We start from the raw sequence: 26,023 nt of genomic DNA on the forward strand, positions 1-26,023 counted from the left end.
CACCACAGGCGCACAGTGGCAGCAGTGTGTACCATCTCCAAGATGCACTGCAGGAACTCAACAAGCCTCGTTAGACAGCATCTTCCAACCCCACAACCACTAACACCTAGAAGGACAAGTGCAGTAGACACATGGGAACATCATCACATGGAAGTTTCCCTCCAAGCCACTCACCATCCTGACTTGGGAATATATTGCCGTTCCTTCACTGTCACTGGGTCAAAGTCCTGGAACTCCCTTCCTAACAGCAATGTGGGTGTACCTGGACTACAGGGGTTCAAGAAGGCAGCTCACCACCACCTTCTCAAAGGCAATTAGAGTTGGGCAATAAATGCTGGCCTATCCAGCAATGCCCACATCCCAAGAATGAATTTAAAAAATAAATAAATATACCTCTCCTTCCATACAAATTCTCCTGCTCATCTACAATCAGCCCATTGACCTTGCTATCTTGAATTGCCTCTCTTCTCACATGGTCTTAATTGCAAACAAGGCAATCTCCAACTAATTCCTCACTTCTCTTACCACCCATATTCCACTACCCCTTTCCAATCCTGAAAAATCCCTTTAATCTCTTCCATCCTGTTTCTTCCCCAGGTAGGGCCCACATATCAACTTCCTTGAGTTCAAGTTATGCAAATTTGAAAGATTATGGCAGACATCTGGTTTATCTATTCAGCGGTAAATCTGACTGAATTACATAGAGCAGTATCGGGTCTCGCTCTCTACCAAAAATGTTCATCACTTCAGGATCATCCTGGAATGTAAAGATAGACCCGGTTTCTTTCCTGCCCTACAAACTACTTTACTTTTAATCTTGGCAACTTCTTAAGGCTCAAAACAAAACCTATTAGGGGTGAGCTGGGTGGAATTCTAGGTGGAGTCTGGGGTCATCCCTAGAGACAACCTGAAAGTCAGTTCAACACCTAACAAGAGAGCCATAAGAAGCACCCAATCCCCAGCTTTCTTGCTGCACAATTTGTGGGGGATCTTACATTCACACTCAGGGTATAAGTCCAGCAGAGGTACATTTCATCCCTGATCATATTGGATTTACATCCCCTTGTGATCCTTTTAGCTTATAGGGCAGAATTTTCTGCCTGTCGGGCAGGTGGGCCCGATCTAATCTCCGGTGGGCATGGAGCCGATCCCCGCCAGCGAAGCGGGCTGCACTGCCATTTTACGTGGGCGGGCCAATTAAGGCCCGCTCAGCATGACATCCAGCGGGAAACGCTATGCGCTCCCTGTGCGGGCGAGGGGGATTCCATAAAAGTGAGAGTGGTGAGCTGCCTTCTTGAACTGCTGCACTCCAAGTAGTGTACGTACACCCACAGTGCTGTTAGGGAGGGAGTTCCAGGATTTTAACCCAGCAACAGTAAAGGAACAATGATATATTTCCACATCAGAACGATGAGTGGCTTGGAGGGGTACTTCCAGGTGGTGGTGTTCCCATGAGCCTGCTGCTCTTGTCCTTCTAGATGGCTGCGGTCGTGGGTTTGGAAGTTGCTGTCTAAGGAGCCTTGGTGAGTTCTTGCAGGGCATCTTGTAGGTGGTACACACTGCTGTTACTGTGCGTCGGTGGTGGAGGGGGTGAATGTTTGTGGGTGGGGTGCCAATCAAGTGGGCTGTTTTGTCCTGGATGGTGTTGAGCTTCTTGAATATTGTTGGAGCTGCACTCATCCAGGCAAATGGAGAGTATTCCATCACACTCCTGATTTGTGCCTTGTAGATCATGGACAGGCTTTGGGGAATCAGGAGGTGAGTTACTCACCTGAGAATTCCTAGCCTTTGGACTGCTCTTGTAGCCACAGTATTTATGTGGCTAGTCCATTTAATTTTTGATCAATGGCAACATCCAGGATATTGATAGTGGGGGATTCAGTGAAGGTATTGAGGCTAGGGAGGCAATTAAATCAGAGGAAAGAGTGCAAGGTGAGTTCAGATGGAGATTGAAATCACTAAAGTTGAGATATCACTCAGAGGCTGAGGGTGGGTACATCAAGGGGTAATACAGGAGAGGGATTTGTGTGGAAAGTACAGAGTGAGGATTGTAAAGAAAAAACTAGAAGAATGGAGCGGGATGAAATGCTAGAAAGAGAAAATAATTCAAGGGGTCACGGATAAGGAGCTCGGTTTTGATTTTGCGAGGCAGGTGGTGAAATGTATAGCCAGGTGGCGAAGCTTCAGTAAGGCACAGGGAGTCAGCAGCCATTATGCCAAGTTTCAGTCAAACCCTGGATGACAATGAGTTCTTTATCTTGGTCCTCTTAGTTAGTTTCTGTCATGTATCATTGCCGGCCAAAGGTGAATGTTTCACTGTTAGTACTCCGCCAATGCTGCTCTGGAACTAGCTGCTCAGTAGTGTCACTCTTCTTGGGGTTGTCCTGCCCCATGGCACTTTTGGACCCTCAAATCAGTCATGGAATATTAGTTTCATTTCTTGAAAACTATTTTAGGAATATGCCAATCACTGCACCTCAAGATGTTTAATAGCATATTATTTTGCTAATCTATTACAGAATATGAATGCTATTGATATTAATACAACTTAATGATATATAGGGCAGATCCAACTTCAGAAATCAGAGCAATTTCTAATCTGAAATTAGCATTGCTGTGACTACAGCTTGTGATGTTTCACATAAATTGCTCTTCTCAGACGATACATCTACTGGGATGCTACTCTTATGATAAAATCAGGAGGATTAAATTTAATTTGAATAGTCTATTAAATCTTGCTTGTCCTTCGAGGCGAAATAACCATGTTCTTCATCTGGGGTGTTCATAAGAGTTCTCAGTGCGTATGTAGGTGACTGCTAAAGCCAATCTGCACCCAGAAGTTTCTGCTGCAAATAGGACAGGGTACCGCAGATGACTAAGCTTTGGATGAATTGCTGGCTTGGGATTTCCTCTCCTTGCATTTTCTCTCTTTCTCTAATATGCATTTGCTTTTGAAGGAATTCTCACCACTTTTTATTTGGTTGCGCCAGCTGCAGCGATTCTGGGCAAGCTTCTCCCAGGACTCAAAGTCAATATCAAAACTCCTAAATGAAGCCTTGAGTTCCTTTGACCACCATAAGAGCACACCCCAGACTCAAGCTCTGCATAGAAGATTTGCTTTGGTGAGTGAGTATCAGGCATTCTGGCTACATGACCAGCTTAACTCAGTTGTGACTGTCTCAATATAGTGTGGATGTTTGGCATGCCAGCTCAGGTGAGCACCTCAATGTCTGGTATTTTGTCCCACATCAGGTCTTCATAAGCCTCTGAAATTAACTCAATTGAAAGCAGTTGAGCTTCTTGGCATCATGCTGGTACGCAATCCAAGTTTACTGAGGAGGCGGTGGCATAGTGGTATTGATATTGGACTAGTATTTCAGAGACCCAGGGTGTTGTTCTGGGGACCTGGGTTTGAATCCCACCATAGCAGATGATGAAATTTGAATTCAATAAAAATCTTTAAAATTCATCCCAAGTTGTTTATGGGGGTGTAAAAGTCTGTGATGCTCCCAAATCAATAGTCTTTTGTGTTCCTATTGCTTTCTGACAATCTGAAAATAACTGGCATTTGTTAGGGTGCATGCACCACCCAATGGCCATCATGGATGCTGTTAGTATTGGAAACACAATTAATTGGTTGTGCTTCTCTATTATGTAATTACACATTATTGGAAAATGCTTTGCTTTATCGTAATGGTGTACACAGCTAAAATATGAATGACACATACATATACAAATACAGGCATAATGTTTAAACTCATACCTGAGCATAACAGGCCTCTTCTATTGCTAAACCAGTTTTCAAATCCACCTGGAAAGGAAATAGTTGACAACAGTTTTTGAAAGCTATACCAATAATCACATTTTCTATCTTTATGACAGATTCCACCTCATGAACGGAAATGTAAACGCATAACTAATATTGTAGCCATCTTTACTGAATACTTGTTGACCTATTATATGTTTTAATGCACCTCATCTAGGAGAGCCATATTTTCATCAGTGCAAATTACAAAAAAAATTGTGACTAAAAAAGGCACCTACAAGAAATATTGTGCCTACATACTAACCAGCATCAGTTTTAGAGTCTGGCTTCCACAGGGAGAGTGGTGAGAAGGTTGGCCCTTTCAGATACAGTGTCTGTCTCTTGCTTGATGCAACACCTTGGGACATATTTCTATGTAAAGGCATGATGTGAATTAAGTTGTGAATGATGTGACACATGTCCTTGGGGAGATGAGGAAAGGTCCAGTAGCATAAAAACTTCATGCTGGGTCTACCTTAGATATTGCTCAGATTCAGAGATGCTGGTATTCCCATAAATGATCTCCACATTTTACTTCCAGGAGTGCACCTGTAATGTTTAATTTCTAATTGTACAATAGTGCAATTTGGGAGTGTAACAACAGTTCCTTCTTATGATTTGAAGTGGAGATATGCCTTTCACATGTGTTTCACATGCACTTTTACATTCCTTCAGTCAATGGACTAAAAACAAAGTGAAAGGAGGCTAGATATAAATTGTTAGCTGTTTTATTTCACAAATATGTCAAGGAAAATAGATAAGTGTTATGATCCTGCTAGGGTACATTAATGTTTAGAGAGAATTCTGAATACCCAGCAATCAACTGACAGAACTATACCACAAGATTTCACATTTTTTTAAAAAACAAACTTTATTGTATATTAGAATTGAACAAAGCAAGCATTATTAACTTAACACTATAGTTTATAATTGCATATGCTATGAACCCAGTTCTGCCTTTTACTTCCCCCCCCCAAGAATTCCCTTATACACTACAACAATCTTGAACGTTCATTCACTTCTTTAGCGACCAATCCGCAAGGTATGCTACAGCTTCCCAGAATTCACTTTAATTCTCCTCAGTGCTCCAGCTATTCTCCAAGGTAATATTTTATGGGATCCTCCCATTCGCTTATCGGAGAAGCAATCCTCAAACTTTTATTTAATACCTCATGACAGCTGATGCCTCAGCTCCTTGGTCGGCTGCTGACAGATACCCAATTGCCTTCTCATAGCTTCCAAGCTAACGCTGCTGATTGCTTTCTGCCACAAGGGTCTGTGAGGGGCACTGCAGATTTCTTCCTCTGGTTCCAAACTAGGGAAATCTTCCAGCTACTTTTTCCCTCACGAAATCCAAACTGAGCTTGAGCCCCACCCGCATTCCATGCAGTGATCAATAGTTGATATGTTCTCTGCTTAGAGTGCAAGCCTAACTAACAATCATCCCCTTTTGATTCTCTCACTCCAGCGAGGTGCAGTTTACACCAAAACAAAGCTGCAATTGTCTGCTTTCTGAGCAAACACCCAGATAACTTAAACAAAAGAACATTCTACCCCCACAGCCTATCTGTAAGACAACATGGCATGCTTTGGGATGGTCTGAAACAGAAATGCAAACAAATTATTTTACCTTCAACAAAACTCTTTGATTCTGTAACCTGTATGAACAATTTATATTTCTAATAGATGTAATTGTCTTCTCTCTTAAATCCGTGTCCACAAAACAACTCCCATGAGCAGAATTTTCCATTCAGCATGCAGGGGCGGGCCCACACGCCGATGTGTAAAATGACACGCAAAGACGTTGGGCGTGCATCCCGTCATCGCGCGCCATCACGATATTTCATTCGGCAGGCATGCGCCGGAGTTGGCTGCGTGGCCACCGAAATGTAAACGGCCTATTAAGGCCATTAAGAAATCAATTGAGCCACTTCTGAACGCTGCCCATCCAACCTTAAGGTTGGACAGGCAGGCGAAAAGCCCAAGTGGCCTTCGCGTTTTTCAGGAAACCTCATCCAAGGGCAGGATGAGGTTTCCTGAAGCTTTTATTAAACAAATAAATAAATTTCCACAAATATAAAAACATGCCCCAACTCATGTGACACAGTCACATGAGGGGACATGTTTAAATAAATGTTTGAATCTTTTCTTTCATTATGTTAATATCTATTCAATCTCCGAGGCACAGAGCTGCCTCAGGGAGATTGCTGCACTTCGTTGGCCCTGGCTCTCCCTCCTCCCACTGCTCGCACAGGTAGTGCTGAGCGCCACTGGCCGTGTATTATGTCAGGCAGGCCTTAATTGGCCTGCCTGTGTAAAATGGCAATGGAGCCGGTCGTGGGCAGCAATCAGCACCCGCCCACTCCCGCTCAGCCTGCCCGCCATAGGAAAAATCCTGGCCCATGTTTACAAAGCTGCTTTTAGCTTCTTTTATGGACATAACGATAGACACCATGGCTCTACCGAGAACCAGAGATGGGTCATCCACGGTGCAAAAACTCTCCTTTCTAGGTCTAACCCAATTAAACAAACATTTTGAACTGTAATTATCCCAGGTGCGGAATCTTATGCATATTGGGTGGGCAGGTCGGGGGCAGGCTAGGGCTTGCTTGGGGAACGGGGAGAAGGGGCCTCAGGCAAAGGAAGAGGCTGCAGGGCAATGGCTGTACTGGGGAAGGGAGGTATCCCAGGGTCTGTATGGGGGCACCTGTTGATCTGTGCAAGTGGCCTCAAGATGGTGAGGGCTGAGGAGGCAGTCTCCAGAGGAGATGAGGCCAGATGGAGATATGAGGGTGTGTGTGAGCTAGCAGTGAGTGAGATGCCACTGAATGTGTGATGGGCTTGTGAGCGTGTGAGATGGTTGCCTTACCCTGACAGCACGGATGACATCATTCACTCTCTTTCTGCACTGGATGAGCAACCTCTTCTGTGCAGCATTGGCACTGACCACTGCCTCCCAAGCCAGAGTGGTAAGATTGCTGGATCTCCTGCCGCTAAAGCGGGGGTGGAGGACATCATGGCAGGCCTCCAAAGGGCATTCCAGTGATGGGTCACTGAACTCTTAATTGGCTTTCAGGGCCTTTTCTTCATTGCAGCATTCTGGGCTGCAAGCACTGAGAACTGTGTGCTGTGTAACTTGGAGTTTAGATATGGCATCCGGAGTGAGAAATGGTGAGTTAATGGCATGACGGGTGATTCAGAGGCCGCCCACTAGTGAGACGGTATGTTTCCTGTGGCTGAATAATTAGTGAGGCAGGAAGCAGATGATATGGCACGAAAACCCGCCACTGTGGTCGGCGGGCAAAACATCTTTTTCCGCTCCCGCACTTAGTGTGGGATGATTCCGCCCATAATCAAACTCATTAGGGGTTACATTGGATAGCCCCAAAAATTATGTGAGGAGATCGCAATGCATGAAAACCCCACACCCAAAATGATGTAGGTGGCACACAAATGTTATGTTGCACCTTAATTATAATGATTGTGGTGTGCAGCCCAGTGGCTACACACCTCAGCAGGGGGTTCAAATTAGTGTGAGGTTAACAACACCTAAAATCAGACTAAACCTCTTAAAGGCTTTCTGGCTGCAACAGGAGCTGGAACTGGTCAAAGAAGAGTTGAAGACCAGGAAGAACATGCAAAAATAGAGTAATAAGCCAGACAGCTTGCCCCAGATTCTCTTATACCTCACTGGAGGCATTGCTGTTTAGGAGGATACAGGTCTTCTTCACTCAGGGGCTAGGAGACACAGATACTGATAACACTCTGGAAGCAGGCAGCTGTTGCAGTCAATGCCAGAAGTCTAGCTCCAAAGACCTATATGCACTGCCAAAAGACATTTAATGACCTCACATAAGTGGCCGAGGCCAGTGAATACATCCTAACATGCCATGTTCTACATACCGTGCTGCTAGCCTCACACACTGATCCATTCACCACAACCCCTTCACTCATCTACTAATGATCTCTATCAACTAGGACTCAACTTCACTTTCATAACCTCACCTTGCCCACCCTTACACAGTTATCACTACCACAAGTCACACAGATGTCACAACTTCCACACAATGCCAGATCTTCAACTGTGGTAGGCACATCTCCAAAATACATTGCACTATACTTTTTCCTCTCTTTTTGCAGGACAAGGTGGCCCATAATATGTGACAGCAGCAGCTAACCACCAGCTGTATGTGCTCACCCCAATGAAGAAGATGATGCTGGTAATAATTGGGGGGGCTGGGGCCATCACTGAGGTCAGCAGCAGGGATGAAATCATTAAAGAACATGGTATGTTTCTGCCTAATCGATCTTCTCACATCCAATTTCACCTTCATTCTGTAATATGTTATCATTTACAAGTTACAGATGGTCTAACCATGCACCTCTTGCTCCCCCTCACTTACTTTACCCCAGTTCTGCCCTTGCACCTGTATGCTTTCAGACACCCAAGAACTGCTGCCTGACCACTGCTGCGTGGTGCAGGAGAATGAAGGTCTAGAAGAAGAGATGAATGAAGAAGAAACACAGTAATTTGATCTGACACTTGCATACCAGCTGAGATACTAGCACTGAGCAAAATTTAAAGGATAGCATAGAGGCAGAATCTGCATGTGGTGAGTCATTAGACACGAGTTGACTGCAGCCAGGACAGAAGGAAAGAATTGCATGGGTGCCAGCTCCTTGGAGGGCAAGATCACATAAGAGTTCTGCATACAGGGCAGCATAAAGAAAACAGCTGATGGGCAAGCACACACAAACCATACATGGGCTAGCCTGCCAGAAAGCCTGCTGTCAGTCAAAGAATATGGAGGAGTTTGGTTTCAATTTGGCACAAAGTTTTGTACAGAGCTTGGGGACCATCCTTTCCAGCATGGATATGGTAACCATTTGATGGCCAATGTCTCAGCTTCCAACGTTCCACTGCAGCAAAAGCAGACACCAACATCTAAATGCTACAGTGGAAGCTCAGAATGAAGACATGAAACCTCATGAAAACTGCTGCAGATATGAGTGGTCAATTTGGCTTCAAACAGATTTTTTTAGCATTACTGAAGTTCCACACCAGGGAATGGCATTGACTCTGTGCAGCATGAATTGGCTGTCCTTTCTCAGGATGACAACATACATGCTCTCAACTCTGTCAGTGCCTTCTTGCCTGTCAGCCAGACAGCCCAGATGCTGCTACCTACACCAAGGTGGTGCAATCCAAAGCTGGGCTTTCTAGGCCAGAGCACTTGAGGCCATCCTGGCAGGCCATCTGCAGTATTGCTCAGTGAAAGTCAGCAGCTTTCCATCAGCCCTGCAATGGTGGACAATATGTATCTGTATTCGTGGGAACTGGAGTCAAATTAGCATTCACGGACAGCCCATCCAGAATGTGAATGTACTGGCTACCTCCTCCCCACTTTCCTGTCTTCCTCCTGAAGTGATCACCGAACTGGTGGCAGCAAAGGCTGTACCTCATGATGGCTAGGTTGTGGAGAATGCAGCAGGCCATCATGATCAAGACACCTGCTCCAACGAGTACTTAAGGACCCCCCTGAAGCAGTTGGGGCAGCAAACCTTTGTTTCAGTACTCCAATCATCTCAATGATGTTTCTCTTGGCAGTGTTTCTCCCATTATATGCATGTTGGCCACATGTGGTTGATTTGCGGAGAGGAGTAATGGAAATATCCCAGCATGTAGAAATTCTGAATCATCATCATCTGGAGCACCGTCCTCACCCTGCTCTGAGGCTTCAGGTCTGATCCTAAGAACTGGCAGAGTTCTGTGAGCATCTCCTTGCAAATCACAGAAGACACAGACACTATTCCTGGCTTAGGTAGAGATAAGAAAAGTGCTACTGGAAGAGCTAAATTTGATAAGACCTTCTGCTGAGAGTGCCCTTCTCTCCCTCCTTCCTCTGGAGAAGCTTGTCTTCTTCTCTGCTGCCTCTGCACCATCTTCCTGTCATGCTATAGCCCAAGGTGGACAGCTACTATGGCACCCAAGACTGTGAGCAAGTGGTGTGTCCAGGGAACTTGCAGTCAGAGCTAATACCTTTCCCACATGCCACATAACTCCCCTGCAGTATTCACTAATGTCCTTTAGGGAAGGAAATCTTCAGCTATAAGCAACTCCCCAAATAACCCACTTTCACAGACTCGAACAGAGGCAGTGGAAAGTAAGCAGCAATTAACCTAAAAGTTGATGATGATTCATTTAAATAGAACTATTGGAGTGTGGGGTTGTGGGGGATAGTCTTTCAGGCTTCTGAACACAAGTTTAGCTGTGCGTGTTTAAGAAAGGGTGTTCAATAGAACAGCAAAGTCCAAAATGATAGTGCTGGTGTCAAGTCTGCACTGCGTGACATCACAATCTGCCGATCCTGCATACTTCTGCTTCATGATCATAACACCCTGCTAACATCCTCACCATGTTGGTGTGGGTTACACAAGATCCTATTATCTTGTGGGATGTCCTGCCCCATGTGTCCAAAGATCTGTGGGTCAAGAATCAGCCTGTTTAGTTACATGAAGACTCATGGCAGAAACTCACGAACCTGAGTAGGTGTCATCCTTGAATTGATAGACAGCTGCCAAGAACAATCAAAAGGAGCAGAAGTGGTGAGGACACGATTTTGGTACTAAATTGGCACTCAGAGCACTGAGACTACTGGGCTATATAGCCAAATATTATAGCCACTAAACTTTACTTAACTCTAGCTCCTCATCTTCCGACTAGGGACTTTACAGCCTTCCGGACTGAATATTGAATTCAACAACTTTAGGTCGTGAGTCCCCTCCCCCATCCCCACCCCCTTTCTGTTTCCCCCTTCTCTTTTTTTTTCCCAATAAATTATAAAGATTTTCCTTTTCCCACCTATTTCCATTATATAAAATAAAAAAAAAAAACCCACTAGAGCTATACCTTGAGTGCCCTACCATCCATTCTTAATTAGCACATTCGTTTAGATAATATCACCAACTTTATCTTTAACACCTATGTGTTCTATTGTACTATTGTTGTTGACATCTTTTGATATTCTGCTTCTATCACTGCTTGTTTGTCGCTACAACCACACCAACCCCCTCCACCTCTCTGTCTCTCTATCTCTCCGCCCCCCACACACACACCTTAAACCAGCTTATATTTCAGCTCTTTCCTGGACTCGAACTCAAGTTCTGTCGAAGGGTCATGAGGACTCGAAACGTCAACTCTTTTCTTCTCCGCCGATGCTGCCAGACCTGCTGAGTTTTTCCAGGTAATTCTGTTTTTGTTTTGGATTTCCAGCATCCGCAGTTTTTTTGTTTTTATCTCTGTGTTTAATTGACTGCCACTGCTCTTCAAGAAATGCCTACCTCCTTGAAGAAGTTCTGTTCCTCTCTGCGACAAGATTTCCGGATTTCTCTGTTGCCTTGTTCACCTTCATTGCTTTCCATTTCTCTCCTAGTGTTTGACAAGGTGTTTACTAAAACCCGCTTTCACAGCCATATCTCCTTTCTCAGTGACTGTCTCCGTCTCCGACTTACCCCACATGGATTTCAACTGAAATTCCACCCCTCATGTTTCGAACCCACCCAGGATTACAGGTATCTCCGGGACATAAAACGTTTCTCGGACTGCTGTTCCCGTCACATTCTGAAATCCACTCTCAGTGCCATGCGCCGCCATATGAACACACTCGACCTCTCCCTCCAGCAGCACCGCCGTACCCTTTTTCAAAGCTGCGCGTGCCCCCAGTTTCATTTTATCCTTCGGCTCATCCGACGCCTCAACAAGAAACTTTTTCTCTTTCTCTCAAGTGCTAAGGAACGCAAGCTCCAACAACTCATCGACACCAACACCCATCTAGGACCCTCCACCCCTGCCTGTCCCTCCGTCCCCACCCCATCTTCCAATCCCAACCCCAGCCGTGTATTCACTATACCCCCTGACCTTCCCCTCTCCGATGCTGAACGTTCAGTGCTCAGCAAAGGACTTAGTTTCATACCCTTACGCCCTCACCTCAATGAATTTCGGGCTCGGCATGATACTGAACTCTTCTTCCGCCGTCTTCGTCTCCGGGCTCACTTCTTTGGGCAGGAGTCCTCTCCCAGTTCAACGGATCCTTTTACCCATCTTCAATATTCTCCCTCCACCTGGACCCCTCCCTCTGGATTCTTACCTTCTCTCGATCTTTTCATTGAGAACTGTCGGCGCGACATTAGTCGTCTCAATTTCTCTGCTCCTCTCACCCATTCTAACCTGTCTCTCTCTGAACTTACTGCACTCCATTCTCTCAGGTCCAACCCTGACATTGTCATCAAACCCGCTGACAAGGGTGGTGCTGTTGTTGTCTGGCGCACTGACCTCTACCACGCGGAGGCTGAGCGTCAACTCGCAGACACTTCCTCCTACCTCTCCCTGGACCATGACCCCACCACTGAACATCAAGCCATTGTTTCCAGGACTGTCACTGACCTCATCTCCTCTGGGGATCTCCCTCCCACAGCTTCCAACCTGATAGTTGCCCAACCTCGGACGGCCCGCTTCTATCTCCTACCCAAAATCCACAAACAGAACTGCCCCGGTAGACCGATCGTCTCAGCTTGCTCCTGCCCCACAGAACTCATTTCTCGTTATCTTGACTCCCTTCTCTCTCCCCTTGTCCAGTCCCTTCCCACCTACATCCGTGATTCCTCTGACACCTTACGTCACATCAACAATTTCCAGTTCCCTGGCCCCTACCGCTTCCTCTTCACCATGGACGTCCAATCCCTCTACACCTCCATCCCCCACCAGGATGGTCTGAGGGCCCTTAGCTTCTTCCTCGAACAGAGGCCCGAACAATCCCCATCCACCACTACTCTCCTCCGTCTGGCTGAACTTGTTCTCACGCTGAACAATTTCTCCTTCAACTCCTCTCACTTCCTCCAAATAAAAGGTGTGGCTATGGGTACCCGCATGGGCCCCAGCTATGCCTGTCTCTTTATGGGGTATGTGGAACATTCCTTGTTGCAGTCCTACTCCGGCCCCCTTCCACAACTCTTTCTCCGGTACATCGATGATTATTTCGGTGCTGCTTCATGCTCTCGTCAGGACTTGGAAAAATTTATTAATTTTGCTTCCAATCTCCACCCCTCCATCATTTTCACGTGGTCCATCTCTGACACTTCCCTTCCCTTCCTTGACCTCTCTGTCTCAATCTCTGGTGATAGACTGTCCACCAATATCCATTACAAACCCACCGACACCCACAGCTATCTCGACTACAGCTCCTCACACCCCACTTCCTGTAAGGACTCCATCCCATTCTCTCAGTTCCTTCGCCTCCGTCGCATCTGTTCCGATGATGCTACATTCAAAAACAGTTCCTCTGACATGTCCTCCTTCTTCCTTAACCGAGGTTTTCCACCCACGGTCGTTGACAGGGCCCTCAACCGTGTCCGGCCCATCTCCCGCGCATCCGCCCTCACTCCTTCTCCTCCCTCCCAGAAACATGATAGGGTCCCCCTTGTCCTCACTTATCACCCCACCAGCCTCCGCATTCAAAGGATCATCCTCCGCCATTTCCGCCAACTCCAGCATGATGCCACTACCAAACACATCTTCCCTTCACCCCCCTTATCGGCATTCCGTAGGGATCGCTCCCTCCGGGACACCCTGGTCCACTCCTCCATCACCCCCTACTCCTCAACCCCCTCCTATGGCACAACCCCTTGCCCACGCAAAAGATGCAACACCTGCCCCTTCACTTCCTCTCTCCTCACCGTCCAAGGACCCAAACACTCCTTTCAAGTGAAGCAGCATTTCACTTGCATTTCCCCCAACTTAGTCTACTGCATTCGTTGCTCCCAATGTGGTCTCCTCTACATTGGAGAGACCAAACGTAAACTGGGCGACCGCTTTGCAGAACACCTGCGGTCTGTCCGCAAGAATGACCCAAACCTCCCTGTCGCTTGCCATTTTAACACTCCACCCTGCTCTCTTGCCCACATGTCTGTCCTTGGCTTGCTGCATTGTTCCAGTGAAGCCCAACGCAAACTGGAGGAACAACACCTCATCTTCCGACTAGGGACTTTACAGCCTTCCGGACTGAATATTGAATTCAACAACTTTAGGTCGTGAGTCCCCTCCCCCATCCCCACCCCCTTTCTGTTTCCCCCTTCTCTTTTTTTTTTTCCCAATAAATTATAAAGATTTTCCTTTTCCCACCTATTTCCATTATATAAAATAAAAAAAAAACCCACTAGAGCTATACCTTGAGTGCCCTACCATCCATTCTTAATTAGCACATTCGTTTAGATAATATCACCAACTTTATCTTTAACACCTATGTGTTCTATTGTACTATTGTTGTTGACATCTTTTGATATTCTGCTTCTATCACTGCTTGTTTGTCGCTACAACCACACCAACCCCCTCCACCTCTCTGTCTCTCTATCTCTCCGCCCCCCACACACACACCTTAAACCAGCTTATATTTCAGCTCTTTCCTGGACTCGAACTCAAGTTCTGTCGAAGGGTCATGAGGACTCGAAACGTCAACTCTTTTCTTCTCCGCCGATGCTGCCAGACCTGCTGAGTTTTTCCAGGTAATTCTGTTTTTGTTCTCCTTCCCTCATATCCTGTCTTATTAAATGCTACCCAGACCTTTTTCTCAGTACATTATCCTGAATGAGCATGACTGTGGTATTCTCTCCTTTTGTTCCTTTGGACCATAGGAAGTGGGTGGAGTGTCCTTCCAACTACTCAGTTCACTGATTAACCAACAGGCTTTCAATAAAACCAGCTATCTTATCCCCTCATCACCCACCCCCACCCACAAAAGTGGGTTCTCAACAGGCATCCAGCCTAGGATCAAATGAATAGGTCATTCTAACAGCGATAAGTGTGGGTACTTGTGGGATGCCTGAAATAACAAATTAACTACTGTCCCTAGGCAATGACTGACTCATTAACATAGAAGCTCCTCTTTGTTTCAGTGGTTATAACATACAACTGTGGGGAGAATTGTTAACCTATGTGATTCCACTTTAATCTGGCATTACCAAATCCTTTTTTTGGTAAACTTCCATTTCACAGAAACACCCAACCTCCTTGTTTCTGGCATTGTCACATTCTGCAGCAGATGGTAGAAATGTGTTTTGTGAAGCAGATGCAATGAAGATTGGTCTCTTCTCACGTGGAGGAGTTTATAATTACAGTTTCCAGGATTGTAATGGGTTCAGACAGAAGACCTCAGGTATCATTGTGCCTGCTTTGATGGTTCCTAATGACCCTTCTTCCTCATCTGAAGCATGTGATACATTTGGGATTTAGCAAATAATCTCTTCAGCACTTTGTACGATGTCATTTAAATACACATAGCAAGTACAAATATTGAAGGAAAGCATTAGCAACAAAAGACCACAAAAATTCAAAAATGTCAGTGCCCAGTAAAAATGGCAAAGCTTCAAAAAGACTAATGCACAAGGCAAAATTGTGCAACATTGAACATGAAGCACAAGACAAAACTTTGCCCATAAACATATCTTTAGGAGGCCTGCTTAAGCAGGTTAGACTCCACAAAGTTTTGCAGCACGCAGTGGGTGGTCCCTTGCTCACAGCTGGGAATTCTGCTCATGACCTAATTTAAACAAAAACTGAATCCAAAATGAGGCTCACGCATGCTGGTAGCAGTTTCATTTTCCCACAGAATATCAACTTTCCGAAATAGGGTGCAGCCAAACTGTTGCACATGGTCGCAGGCTCCCAGCAAAGATTTTAAAGCATTGGCAGTGCCTCAGAAATTAGGGCTTTGGTGTTTACTTCCTTTTATACTAGTTCACAGACTGTTTCTCAGAAACCTGAACTTTATCTACCTGTTAAATAAATATTTAAATTGGTTCTGATAAAGGGTCATTAACCTAATGCATTAAACCTATGTTCGTCTCTCCACAGATCACAAGTGTTTCCAGCATTTTCTGTTTTTATTTAAAATGGTGATTTTGTTTTAAATTTAATGCTATCAGGAGCATTTATTGGTTCCTATACAACAAAATTGCATTCTTCAGGCTATAATAAGGTCCATTCACTTTGACAAGATTCAGGCATCAAAGCAATTCTCCAGCTTCTAAGGTAATCAGTCACCACTACTAAGCAGTGCTCTGCTTCTGTGCAAGTCAACATAAATACAACTTTTAAAAAATGAAGGAAAAAGTCATTAAAATGGCTAACATTCATTGATATTTTCATGGTATTTTCCCACCATTGGATCTAGAAAATGTTTTTATTCCTGACCTGTTACCTCTGTCGTCAATCTGGATAAGGGCTAGAAAATTCCACTCACCAGAGTTAATTTTACTTTTTGCCAAGTTGAAAAATAAATTAATTGACATTTACAAGTACTATTACCTGATGCTAACATATAGGCGGGTTTCCAAGCTGTGGTGTGGAGTTGAGGGAAAATCACAACGCGTGAAACTCATTAGAAAATATAGCGGATGAGACTGTTCAATTTCAACTTGATTGCCTAATTAAATTTTTCTGTCCAGATTTTGTGTCTGCAGGCTGTGACTGCGGCCACCTGTGATCATAATCGACTTCCTCAGGCAAGCAGTTTACTCTTTCAAAGCCAAAAGCACTCCTGTTAATGCCAGAAACTGAGGTGTGTTGGGATTAAATTTGAGAATTTTACGGTTTTTACCTTCCCAACCGTACCCAACCCACTCATCCTTGAGAGTTAAAATTCCCCCTTTTAAATCTCCACTTAGAATTCTTCATTTATCCATTATAATTTAATTTAACCTGTGTGATTGCTTACAGATGTTGCCTACTGATCAAAGTTACCACAGATAACAAAGTCAATGACAGCAAAATATTGAATAGTTGCTTTGCCTGTATTTACCAGGGGGATAAACATGGCAGGCATAACATTAGAAGTGATCAAAGTAGATATAACAACTGTTAACATAGAAAGGGAGGTGACCATAGATAAATTAATCAAATGTAAAGAGGATAAATCCCCATGTCCAGATGGATTAGAAAATGGAATAGGGTCAGAGGGCTGGCAGATAGCTGATCTAATTCCTATATTTAAAAAGGGAATTATAATTGGTTCCCTGAACTTTAGAGTAGTTACCTTAACGTCATTTGCAGGAAAGGTGATGTTAATGTTATGTTAATTGTATTGTTAAGGTTACGGATAAACAGGTTATAGAATCACAAAATTTTAATGGCACAGAAGGAGGCCATTTGGCCCACTGTGTCTGCACTGGCTCTCCAAATGAGCATTATGACCTAGTGCCATTGCCTTGCCTTTTCTTCATACCTCTGCACATTGTTTCCATTCAAATTATCATCTAATGCCCTCTTGAATGCTTTGATTGAACCTGTCTCCACCACACTTCCAGGCAGTACATTCCAGACTCAAACCACTCGTTGTGTGAAAAAGCGGAGGGTATTGATTGATTAATTATCTTGAGCACATATAAAGAAAGACTTCCAAAGCACTGGGTGTTGGTTAGGGAAGAGGTAGATATATGCAATGTTGCATTCTGTAAATAAATTTTGTATTGAGTAAAGAAAAATTGGCTTCTGGTTTCCTAGTTCACCATCTGGCTTATAAGTGATTTAACAGTTAACAGGCTAGATATTGCAGTAAAATAACAGTGAGGCCAACAGCACTCAACATAATTTACTGGCTTGCAAATCAAATATATTGAACAGTGTAAAGTTCTGTATTTACCTCACGCAGATAAAGCTTTCCAGACCATTCCAGTCTAAGTATTCTTTTAGGGTTTGGTACATCTTAATTACTTCCAAACAACTTCTCTGGCACTGAAATTTAATTGCTGCAGATGTGTGGAGTCTCATTCCTTCAGATTTTAATATTGTGAATAAAAACATGTTTTTACTTTTTCTATCTCTTTCACCTCTCAATCCAATCTTTAAATCCTCTCCTTATATCTGATTTGACATTGTATTGAATGTTACCAGAATTGAAAGCTTATGCTTAGCAGAAAATATCAAAAAGGCTGGGAATTGTTTGTTTAGAAAAGACAAGGCTAAAGTATGATCTGTTAACAGTCTTTCGGATTATGAAAGGGTTTGATAGAGTAGACATGGGGGAGATGTTTCAATTTGTTGGGGGAAAAAACTAGGGGCCATGAATACAATATAGTCACTGTCATGCCCAGTACAGGCATGATGATAATGCAAACTTTAGAGCTATATTTTTAAAAAGTGGATACCAAAAACTGTTTAAGATAGCTATAGCATATCATGTGATTTAGCAATATCAAGGTCCAGAGAGTCCAGAAACTCAAGCAAATACCTAATTAAAATATGGACAATCACAGCCACTTGTGAAAATCGCACATTCCTTTTGTTAAGCATGGGCCATCGATAGAAAGTATCATGGGTAATAGAGACATCAAAACACAATGGGTGCTAGATGAATATGAAATTGATCTCACTGACCTTTCATTGTATTGTGATAACACGTCACCCCAAACACAAAAACCTTGGCTGTCTGAAACTCTCAGGGTGTATAAAACCACAACACAGAATGTTTACCAGTCTAACATGCTACCTTATTTGGAAAAGGACTTTGGACTTGTAACAGGTCATGTGGGTAAGGTAGTTTGTTACCTGCTCTCAAAATATAATAGCAGAAGCTGTTCTGAAATAAATACCATCAGGAGCGCCTCCAAAGCCATTGAACCAGCTGCAAAACAATTATGCAGCCAAGGTAATATATAGCTATAGCTTGAAACTGGGAGAAGGACTCTTCCGCCAACCTTTTCCAATCTCAAGTTCATCTGAGAGTTGACCTCCTGCATGAAACTTTGCAGCTTACTGAGAATTTTCTGCTTTTACAAGACTTCCACTCTAGCTAAAGCATCAATTTATCTAAGAAACCTCAGGCCTGCTATGAAAGATCAAAAATAGGATATAGGTGGAGATAAAACAATGAATAAAAATGAAAATAAATAAAAATAAGTGGATAAAAAATAAAAATAAATATTGAAAAAAAGGATATAAACAGGGGTGAGGATGGAGGAGAGAGTTCAGGGTCTGAAGTTGTTGAACTCAGTGTTAAGTCCAGAAGGCTGTAAAGTGCCTAATCGGAAGATGAGGTGCTGTTCCTCCAATTTGCGCTGGGCTTCACTGGAACATTGTAGCAGGCCATGGACTGACATGTAGGCATGAGAGCAGGGTGCTGTGTTAAAATGGTTAGCGACAGGAAGATCTGGGTCATGCTTGCGGACAGACCGAAGGTGTTCCGCAAAGCGGTTTCCAGTCTGCGTTTGGTCTCTCCAATGTAGAGGAGACTACATTGGGAGCAGCGAATGCAGTAGACCAAATTGAAGGAGGTGCAAGTGAATTGCCTGAAAGGAGAGTTTGGGCCCTTGGATGATGAGGAGGGAGGAGGTAAAGGGACAGGTGTTGCATCTTCTGCAATTGCATGGGAAGGTGCCGTGGGAAGGGGATGAGATGTTGGGGGTGATGGAGGAGTGGACCAGGCTGTCCCGGAGGAACGGTCCCTACGGAATGCAGACGCGGGAGGTGAAGGGAAGATGTGGTGGCATCATTCTGGAGTTGGTGGAATTGGCAGAGGATGATATTTTGAATGCAGAGGCTGGTGAGGTGAAAATTGAGGACAAGGGTGTCCCTATCATGGTTCTGGGAGGGGGAGGAAGGTGTGAGGGCAGAGGCGCGGAAGATGAGTCGGACAATAAAACCAACAAACTTTGTGCGTGACAACCAAAAGATTGATAAGAAGTGGAACTTGTTACCACAAAGAGTAGTTGAGGCAAATAGCATCGATACATTTAAGGGGAAGCTAGATAAACAGATGAGAGACAAAAGAATAAAAGATTACGTTGATATGGTTAGATGAAGTGAGAGAAGGCCCTTGTGGAGCATAAACCCTGGCATGGACCAGCTGGGCTAAATGGTCCATTTCCGTGTGGAACATGTAAAAGATGAATTTTTTATATTTCTTTTTAAAAATGGCAAGCCCAATTATCATGGGACTCAATGTCTAGTTATTCTTCAGATCTACAACAGTGTTATGTTTGAAATGGTTCTGTTCATCAAAGAAAAGAATGCTTATTCCGTTTTTGGCACTGAATGCTGCCTGGTCAAGGACAAGATAGTTCTGAAGAGTAAAGCTTCCTCCACTCCACACCAACATGTACCTTATAAGAATGTGATTTCTTTTTTAACTCTTTTGTGTACCACTGATGCTTGTGGCCTAACAGAATAGTAAATTGGGTACAATTTTGCCACTATGCTGACCACAAGCAGTGGACTAAAGAAGCGTTTTGTTAGTCAGAATAAAATTATTATATCAGACCAAGCTAGATTCAATCTTAGTACCCAGAGATAAAAGTACAGTGTTATCCCCCTGTGTTAACCAATCTCTTAGCTCCAAGGTAAACAAGGCTAACGTTCACATAATAGACAGGACTTGGATTGATAATCAAACATCGACCTTTACGCCCTGCCACTTCCGTCAAGAATATAATCATTGGAATATAATTATACAATTCTAACGAAATGTACAGAAAGATTACGGTTAGTTAATTGAAATTGAGCTTTTGAATTCAGGGTACCTTTTGGTCAAAGTTATTCTTCTGTAAGTGGTCACAAATGGTTTTTCTAATAAATTTCAGGTACCTTGTTTTAATGAGATAAATGTGATGGTACACTAAAAGGCCAAGAACCTAGAAAGCAGAAGCATGGACAAGCAAATGGTGCCACATTATAACTGTCAATCAAGCTCTAGGCCTTCCTCTGGGGAACATTATTGTTTAGCTAGGCAACTGATTTGTAATTACATGGTATTTACTATTGGTAATGGTTTGTGGTCTTCCAAGTCATTAAAAATATTCTGCATATTCTGTGTAAGTCAGGCAGGCATAGTTCATAGGTTTGTTTTCGTGAAGTTCAAATGACACCATTTGGAGAGTGTAATGACTTAAATGTTAAAGTTGCCCATATAAGCAGTAAGTTAATTCCAAAACAATTTTCCAGCACTATTCTTCAGTGGGCCTGGAGGGCTATTTTTTCCATTCAGGGTTGTTTATGATGCAGAATCATGACAAATATTTAATTGGTTCATTAACTACTTTCATTACATGAATTAGAAACAGCAAGCACTAAATGAATAAAGAAGTGGCTAGTTGTCAAGCATCAACAACATGTCCGTGATGGTAATTACTGAGCTCCTCCACTTGGTATGCATTAAACACAAGCATCAGTGAAAAAGACACCTACTTTATTCATACATGGAATGTAGGTGTTGCTGGCTGAGCCAGCACTTATTGCCCAACCCTAATTGCCCTTGATAAGCTGCCTTCTTGAACCACTTAAGTCCATGTGGTGTAGGTTCACCCACAGTGCAGTTAGGGAGGGAGTTCCAGGATTTTGACCTAGCGACACTGAAGGAATGGTGATATATTTCCAAGTCAGAATGGTGAGTTGCTTGGAGGGAAACTTCCAGGTGGTGGTGTTCCCATTTGTCTGCTGCCCTTGTCCTTCTAGATGGTTGCAATCGTGGGTTTGGAAAGTGCTGTCTAAGAAGGTTTGGTTCCTGCAGTGCATCTAGTAGGTGGTACACACTGTTGCCAATGTGCATCAGAGTTGGCATGAGGGGATGTTTGTGGATGGTGTGTCAATCAAGCAGGCTGCTTTGTCCTGAATAGTGTCAAGTTCTTGTGTGTCTTTGGAGCTGCATTCATCCAGTCAAATGGAGAATATTCCATCACACTTCTGACTTGTGCCTTGTAGATGGCGGACAGGCTTTGGGGAATCAGGAGGTGAATTACTCGCCACAGGATTCCTAGCCTCCAGTCTGCTCTTGTAGCCACAGTATTTATATGGCTAGTCCAGTTCAGTTTCTGGTCAATGGTAACCCCCAAGATGTTGATAGTGGGGATTCAGTGATGGTAATGTCATTGAAGGTCAAGGGGCAATGATTAGATCCTCTCTTGTTGGAGATGGTCATTGTCTGGCACTTGTGTGGCGTGAATGTTACTTGCCACTTGTCAGTCAAAGCCTGGATATTGTCCAGGTCTTGTTGTATTGAGACATAGAGTACTTTGATATCTGAGAAGTTGCGAATGGTGCTGAGTATTGTGCAATCATCAGCGAACATTCTCACTTCTGACTTTATGACGGAAGGAAGGTCATTGATGAAGCAGCTGAAGAAGGTTGGGCCTGGAACACTACCCTGAGGAACTCATGCAGTGATGTGCTGAAACTGAGATGATTGACCTCCAACAACCACAACCATCTTCCTTTGTGCTAGGTATGACTCCAAGCAGCGGAAAGTTTTCCCACTGATTCCTATTGACCTCAGTTTTGCTGGGGCTCCTTGATGCCACCCTTGGTCAAATGTTGCCCTGATTTCAAGGGCAGTCACTCTCACCTCACCTCTAGAGTTCAGCTCTTTTGTCCGCGTTTGAACCAAGGTTGTAATGAGGTCAGGAGCTGAGTGACCTTGACAGAACCCAAACTGAGCATCAGTGAGCAGATTATTGCTAAGCAAATGGCGCTTGATACTACTGTTGATAACCCTTTCCATCAGTTTACTGATGATTGAGAGTAGACTGATGTTGCGTTAGTCGGCCAGGTTGGATTTATCCTGTGTTTTGGACAGGATGTATCTGGCACTTTTTACCACATTATCAGATAGATGCCAGTGACGTAGCTGTACTGGAACAGCTTGGCTAGGGGCATGGCAAGTTTTGGAGCACAAGTCTTCAGTACTATTGCCAGAATATTGTCAGGGTCCATAGCCTTTGCAGTGTCCAGTGCCTTCAGCCGTTTCTTGATATCAAAGTGATATCAAAGAGGAGTGAATCAAATTGGCTGAAGACTGATATCTGTGATGCAGGCGATCTCCAGAGGGGGCCGGGATGGAACATCCACTCGGCACTTTTGGCTGAAGATTGTTGTAAATGCTCCAACCTTATCTTTTACACTGATGTGCTGGGATCCCCCATCATTGAGGATGGGGATATTTGTGGAGCCTCACCCTCCAGTGAGTTTTTTAATTGTCCACCACCATTCACGACCAGATGTGACAGGACTGCAGAGCTTGGTCCTGATCTGTTGGTTGTGGAATTGCTTAGCTCTGTCTATCGCTTGCTACTTATGCTGTTTGGCATGCAGGTAATCCTGTGTTGTAGCTTCACCAGGTCGACACCTCATTTTTAGGGATGCCTGGTGCTGATCCTGCCATGCCCTCTTGCACTCTTCATTGAACCAGGGTTGATCCCCGGCTTGGTGGTAAAGGTAAAGTGGGGGATGTGCCAGGCCAAAAGGTTACAGATTGTGATTGAGTACAATGCTGTGACTGCTGATGCCCCACGGCACTTCATGGATGTCCAGTCTTGAGTTGCTAGATCTGTTCAAGATCTATCCCATTTAGCACCGTGGTAGTGCCACACAATATGATGGAGGGTATCCTCAATGTGAAGACAGGACTTCATCTCCACAAGGACTGTGTGATGGTCACTCCTGCCGATAATGTCAAGGATAGATACATCTACGACAGGCAGGTTGGTGAGGATGAGGTCAAGTATTTTTTTTCCCCTTGTTGGTTCCCTAGCAGACCTAGTCCAGTCTATATTCCTTAGGACTCAGCCAGCTCGGTCGGTAGTGGTGCTATCGAGCCACTCTTGGTGATGAACATTAAAGTCTCCCACCCAGAGTCCCATTCTGCGTCCTTGCCAACCTCAGTGCTTCCTCCAAGTGGTGTTCAACATGGGGGAGTACTGATTTGTCAGTTGAGGGTGGGGTCCGGGAGGTGGTATATGATAATCAGCAGGAGGTTTCCTTACCTATGTTTGAACTGATGCCACGAGACTTCATGGAATTGATGTCGAGGACTCCCAGGGCAACTTGCTCCTGCCTGTACTCCATGGTGCTGCTGCCTCTGCTGGGTCTATCCTGCCAGTGGGACAAAACATACCTAGAGGTGGTGATGGCGGTGTCTGGGGCATTGTACGATATGATTCCGTGAGGAAGACTATGTCAGGCTGTTGCTTGACTAGTCTGTGAGATAGGTATCCCAATGTTGGCACTACCTCCCAGATGTTAGTAAGGAGAATTTTGCAGGGTCAACAGGGCTGAGTTTGCTGTTGTTGTTTCCAGTGCCTAGGTCGATGCCAGGTGGTCCGCTGGTTCCTTTTAGACTTCATAGCAGTTTGATACAACTGAGTGGCTTGCTAGGCCAGTTCAGAAGGCATTTAAGAGTCAACCACATTGCTGTGGGTCTGGGGTCACACGTTGGCTAGACAGGTATGGGCTGCATATTTCATTCCCTAAAGGACATTAGTGAACCAGATGGGTTTTTACGACAATCGACAACACTTTCATAGTCATCCTCAGAGTTTAATTCCAGATTTTTATTGAGTTCAAAATTAACCATTTGCCATGCTGGGATTGAAACCTGGGTCTCCAGGGCATTACTCTGGATTACTAGTCCGGTGACAATACCACAAAGCCGCCACTTCATAGTAACACAAAGTAACATCATTTCCCAATGAAAAACTTTACATATTATGATGAAATATGCCTTACCCAATGCAGTTCTTTGGGTCTAACAATTTTGCATCTCGGAATGGATGAGTGCAGCTCCAACAACATTCAAGAAGCTTGACACCATCTAGGATAAAGCAGCCCACTCGATTGACACCCCTTCCACAAAACTTCACTCTCACCACCAGCAAGGAACAGTGGCAGCAGTGTGTAACATCTCCAAGATACACTGCAGGAACTCACCAAGGCTCCTTAGGCAGCACTTTCCAAATCCACAGCCGCTACCATCTAGAAGGACAAGGGTAGCAGATACATGGGAACACCACTAATTGGAAGTTCCCATCCAAACCACTCACCTTCCTAACTTGGAAATATATCACCATTCCTTCACTGTTGCTGGGTCAAAATCCAGGAACTCCCTCCCTAACTGTACTGTGGGTGTACTTACTGCACAGGGACCGCAGCGGTTCAAGAAGGCAGCTCACTACCACCTTCTCAAGGGCAATTAGGGATGGGCAATAAATGCTGGCCTAGCCAGTGACGCCCATATCCTGTAAATGAATAAAAAAAGATGCTTTCTTTTTCTGCGTCCCATTTTGGTGGAAGAAATGTAATATGAAATCTTGATGTTAAAAAGAGTGAAAAAGTCTTCATGGTCCATGTTTTGACAACAAGAAAATGGGACAGTGGGCTTTGAACCTACTCTGTTTGATCATGACTATTTGTATATTACTCCTGGATCCTTGCCCATAAACTCATTTGACATGATTTTGTAGCTCTTTTCATATAGAATGATGTCCCAAAGCAGTTCACAGAGGTATAATCAGGCAAAAATTGGTGTTGGCCAAAGAAGGAAACATGACTAAAAACTAAATCAAACAGTCTGGTAGTTTTAAGGAGGGCCTTAAAAAAGAAAGAGAGGTAGAGAGACATCGAAGTTCAGGAAGGACTTTCAACAGCTTAGGTCCGAGATGGCTGAAGGCACAGCAACCAATGGTAGGGTGAAAAAAGTGGGAAATATACAAGGGTGTTAAAGCTGGAGGAACACAGAGCTCCCAGAGAGTAATAGGGATGGAGAAAGTTACAGAGCTAAAGAAGGGTGAGCCTATGCAGGGATTTGAATGAGAATAGGAATTTTAAATTGGAAGTATTGAGAACTGGGAGCCAATGTAGCTCAGCAAGAACCGACTACTGTTCCAAGCAAAGTGCTCAGATTACCATATAGCTCTTTGAATGTTTACCATGCATGATGTTAATATAGCAGCTCACAAATCCTGTTTGTAACTCATTACTGAAACTGTTTTGAACTTAAAACGGCTTTAACCAAAAATTTTGATAAAACCTTGTTTCACACCTGGTCATGTTTCCACACACAATAAGCTGTAGAATGGCCATTTGATTGTCATTGTATGTGCTGATCTCATAAATTTTCAGCAATACTTTCTTAATTTCAGCAGAGGGTGACATGTACAAGCAGGTAGTTGACCAGAAATGGAGGAGGGCACTAGGACTATTCCTATTCTTCACTATCTTCAAGGAGTCTACATTGGAAGTCTTCAGGATTGAGAAGATAGAATGTTAAAATTGAGGCATATCACAAGTTGAGAGCTATCATCATCCTTCTCATGTTCTTTTTCTCTGTCAATTCATTTACACGATAAATCACCCAGAATTACAGGGCCAGAATTTTACCACATTTATGAACCATGACAGTCTAT

General features: G+C 44.0%; 1 protein-coding gene across 2 annotated transcripts in view; it reads right to left on the minus strand.

Annotated features, from left to right (window-relative positions):
- Positions 1-26,023, minus strand: part of auh (AU RNA binding protein/enoyl-CoA hydratase) — a 361,819-nt gene that overhangs the window by 2,105 nt on the left and 333,691 nt on the right. For both annotated transcript variants that reach the window (XM_041185257.1, XM_041185258.1), the window contains exon 9: positions 3,764-3,811. In XM_041185257.1, the coding sequence (XP_041041191.1) occupies positions 3,764-3,811 (48 nt within the window). The remainder of the gene's footprint in view (positions 1-3,763; positions 3,812-26,023) is intronic.

The sequence above is a fragment of the Carcharodon carcharias genome, chromosome 4 (genome assembly GCF_017639515.1).
Source record: "Carcharodon carcharias isolate sCarCar2 chromosome 4, sCarCar2.pri, whole genome shotgun sequence".
Lineage (NCBI taxonomy): Eukaryota > Metazoa > Chordata > Chondrichthyes > Lamniformes > Lamnidae > Carcharodon > Carcharodon carcharias.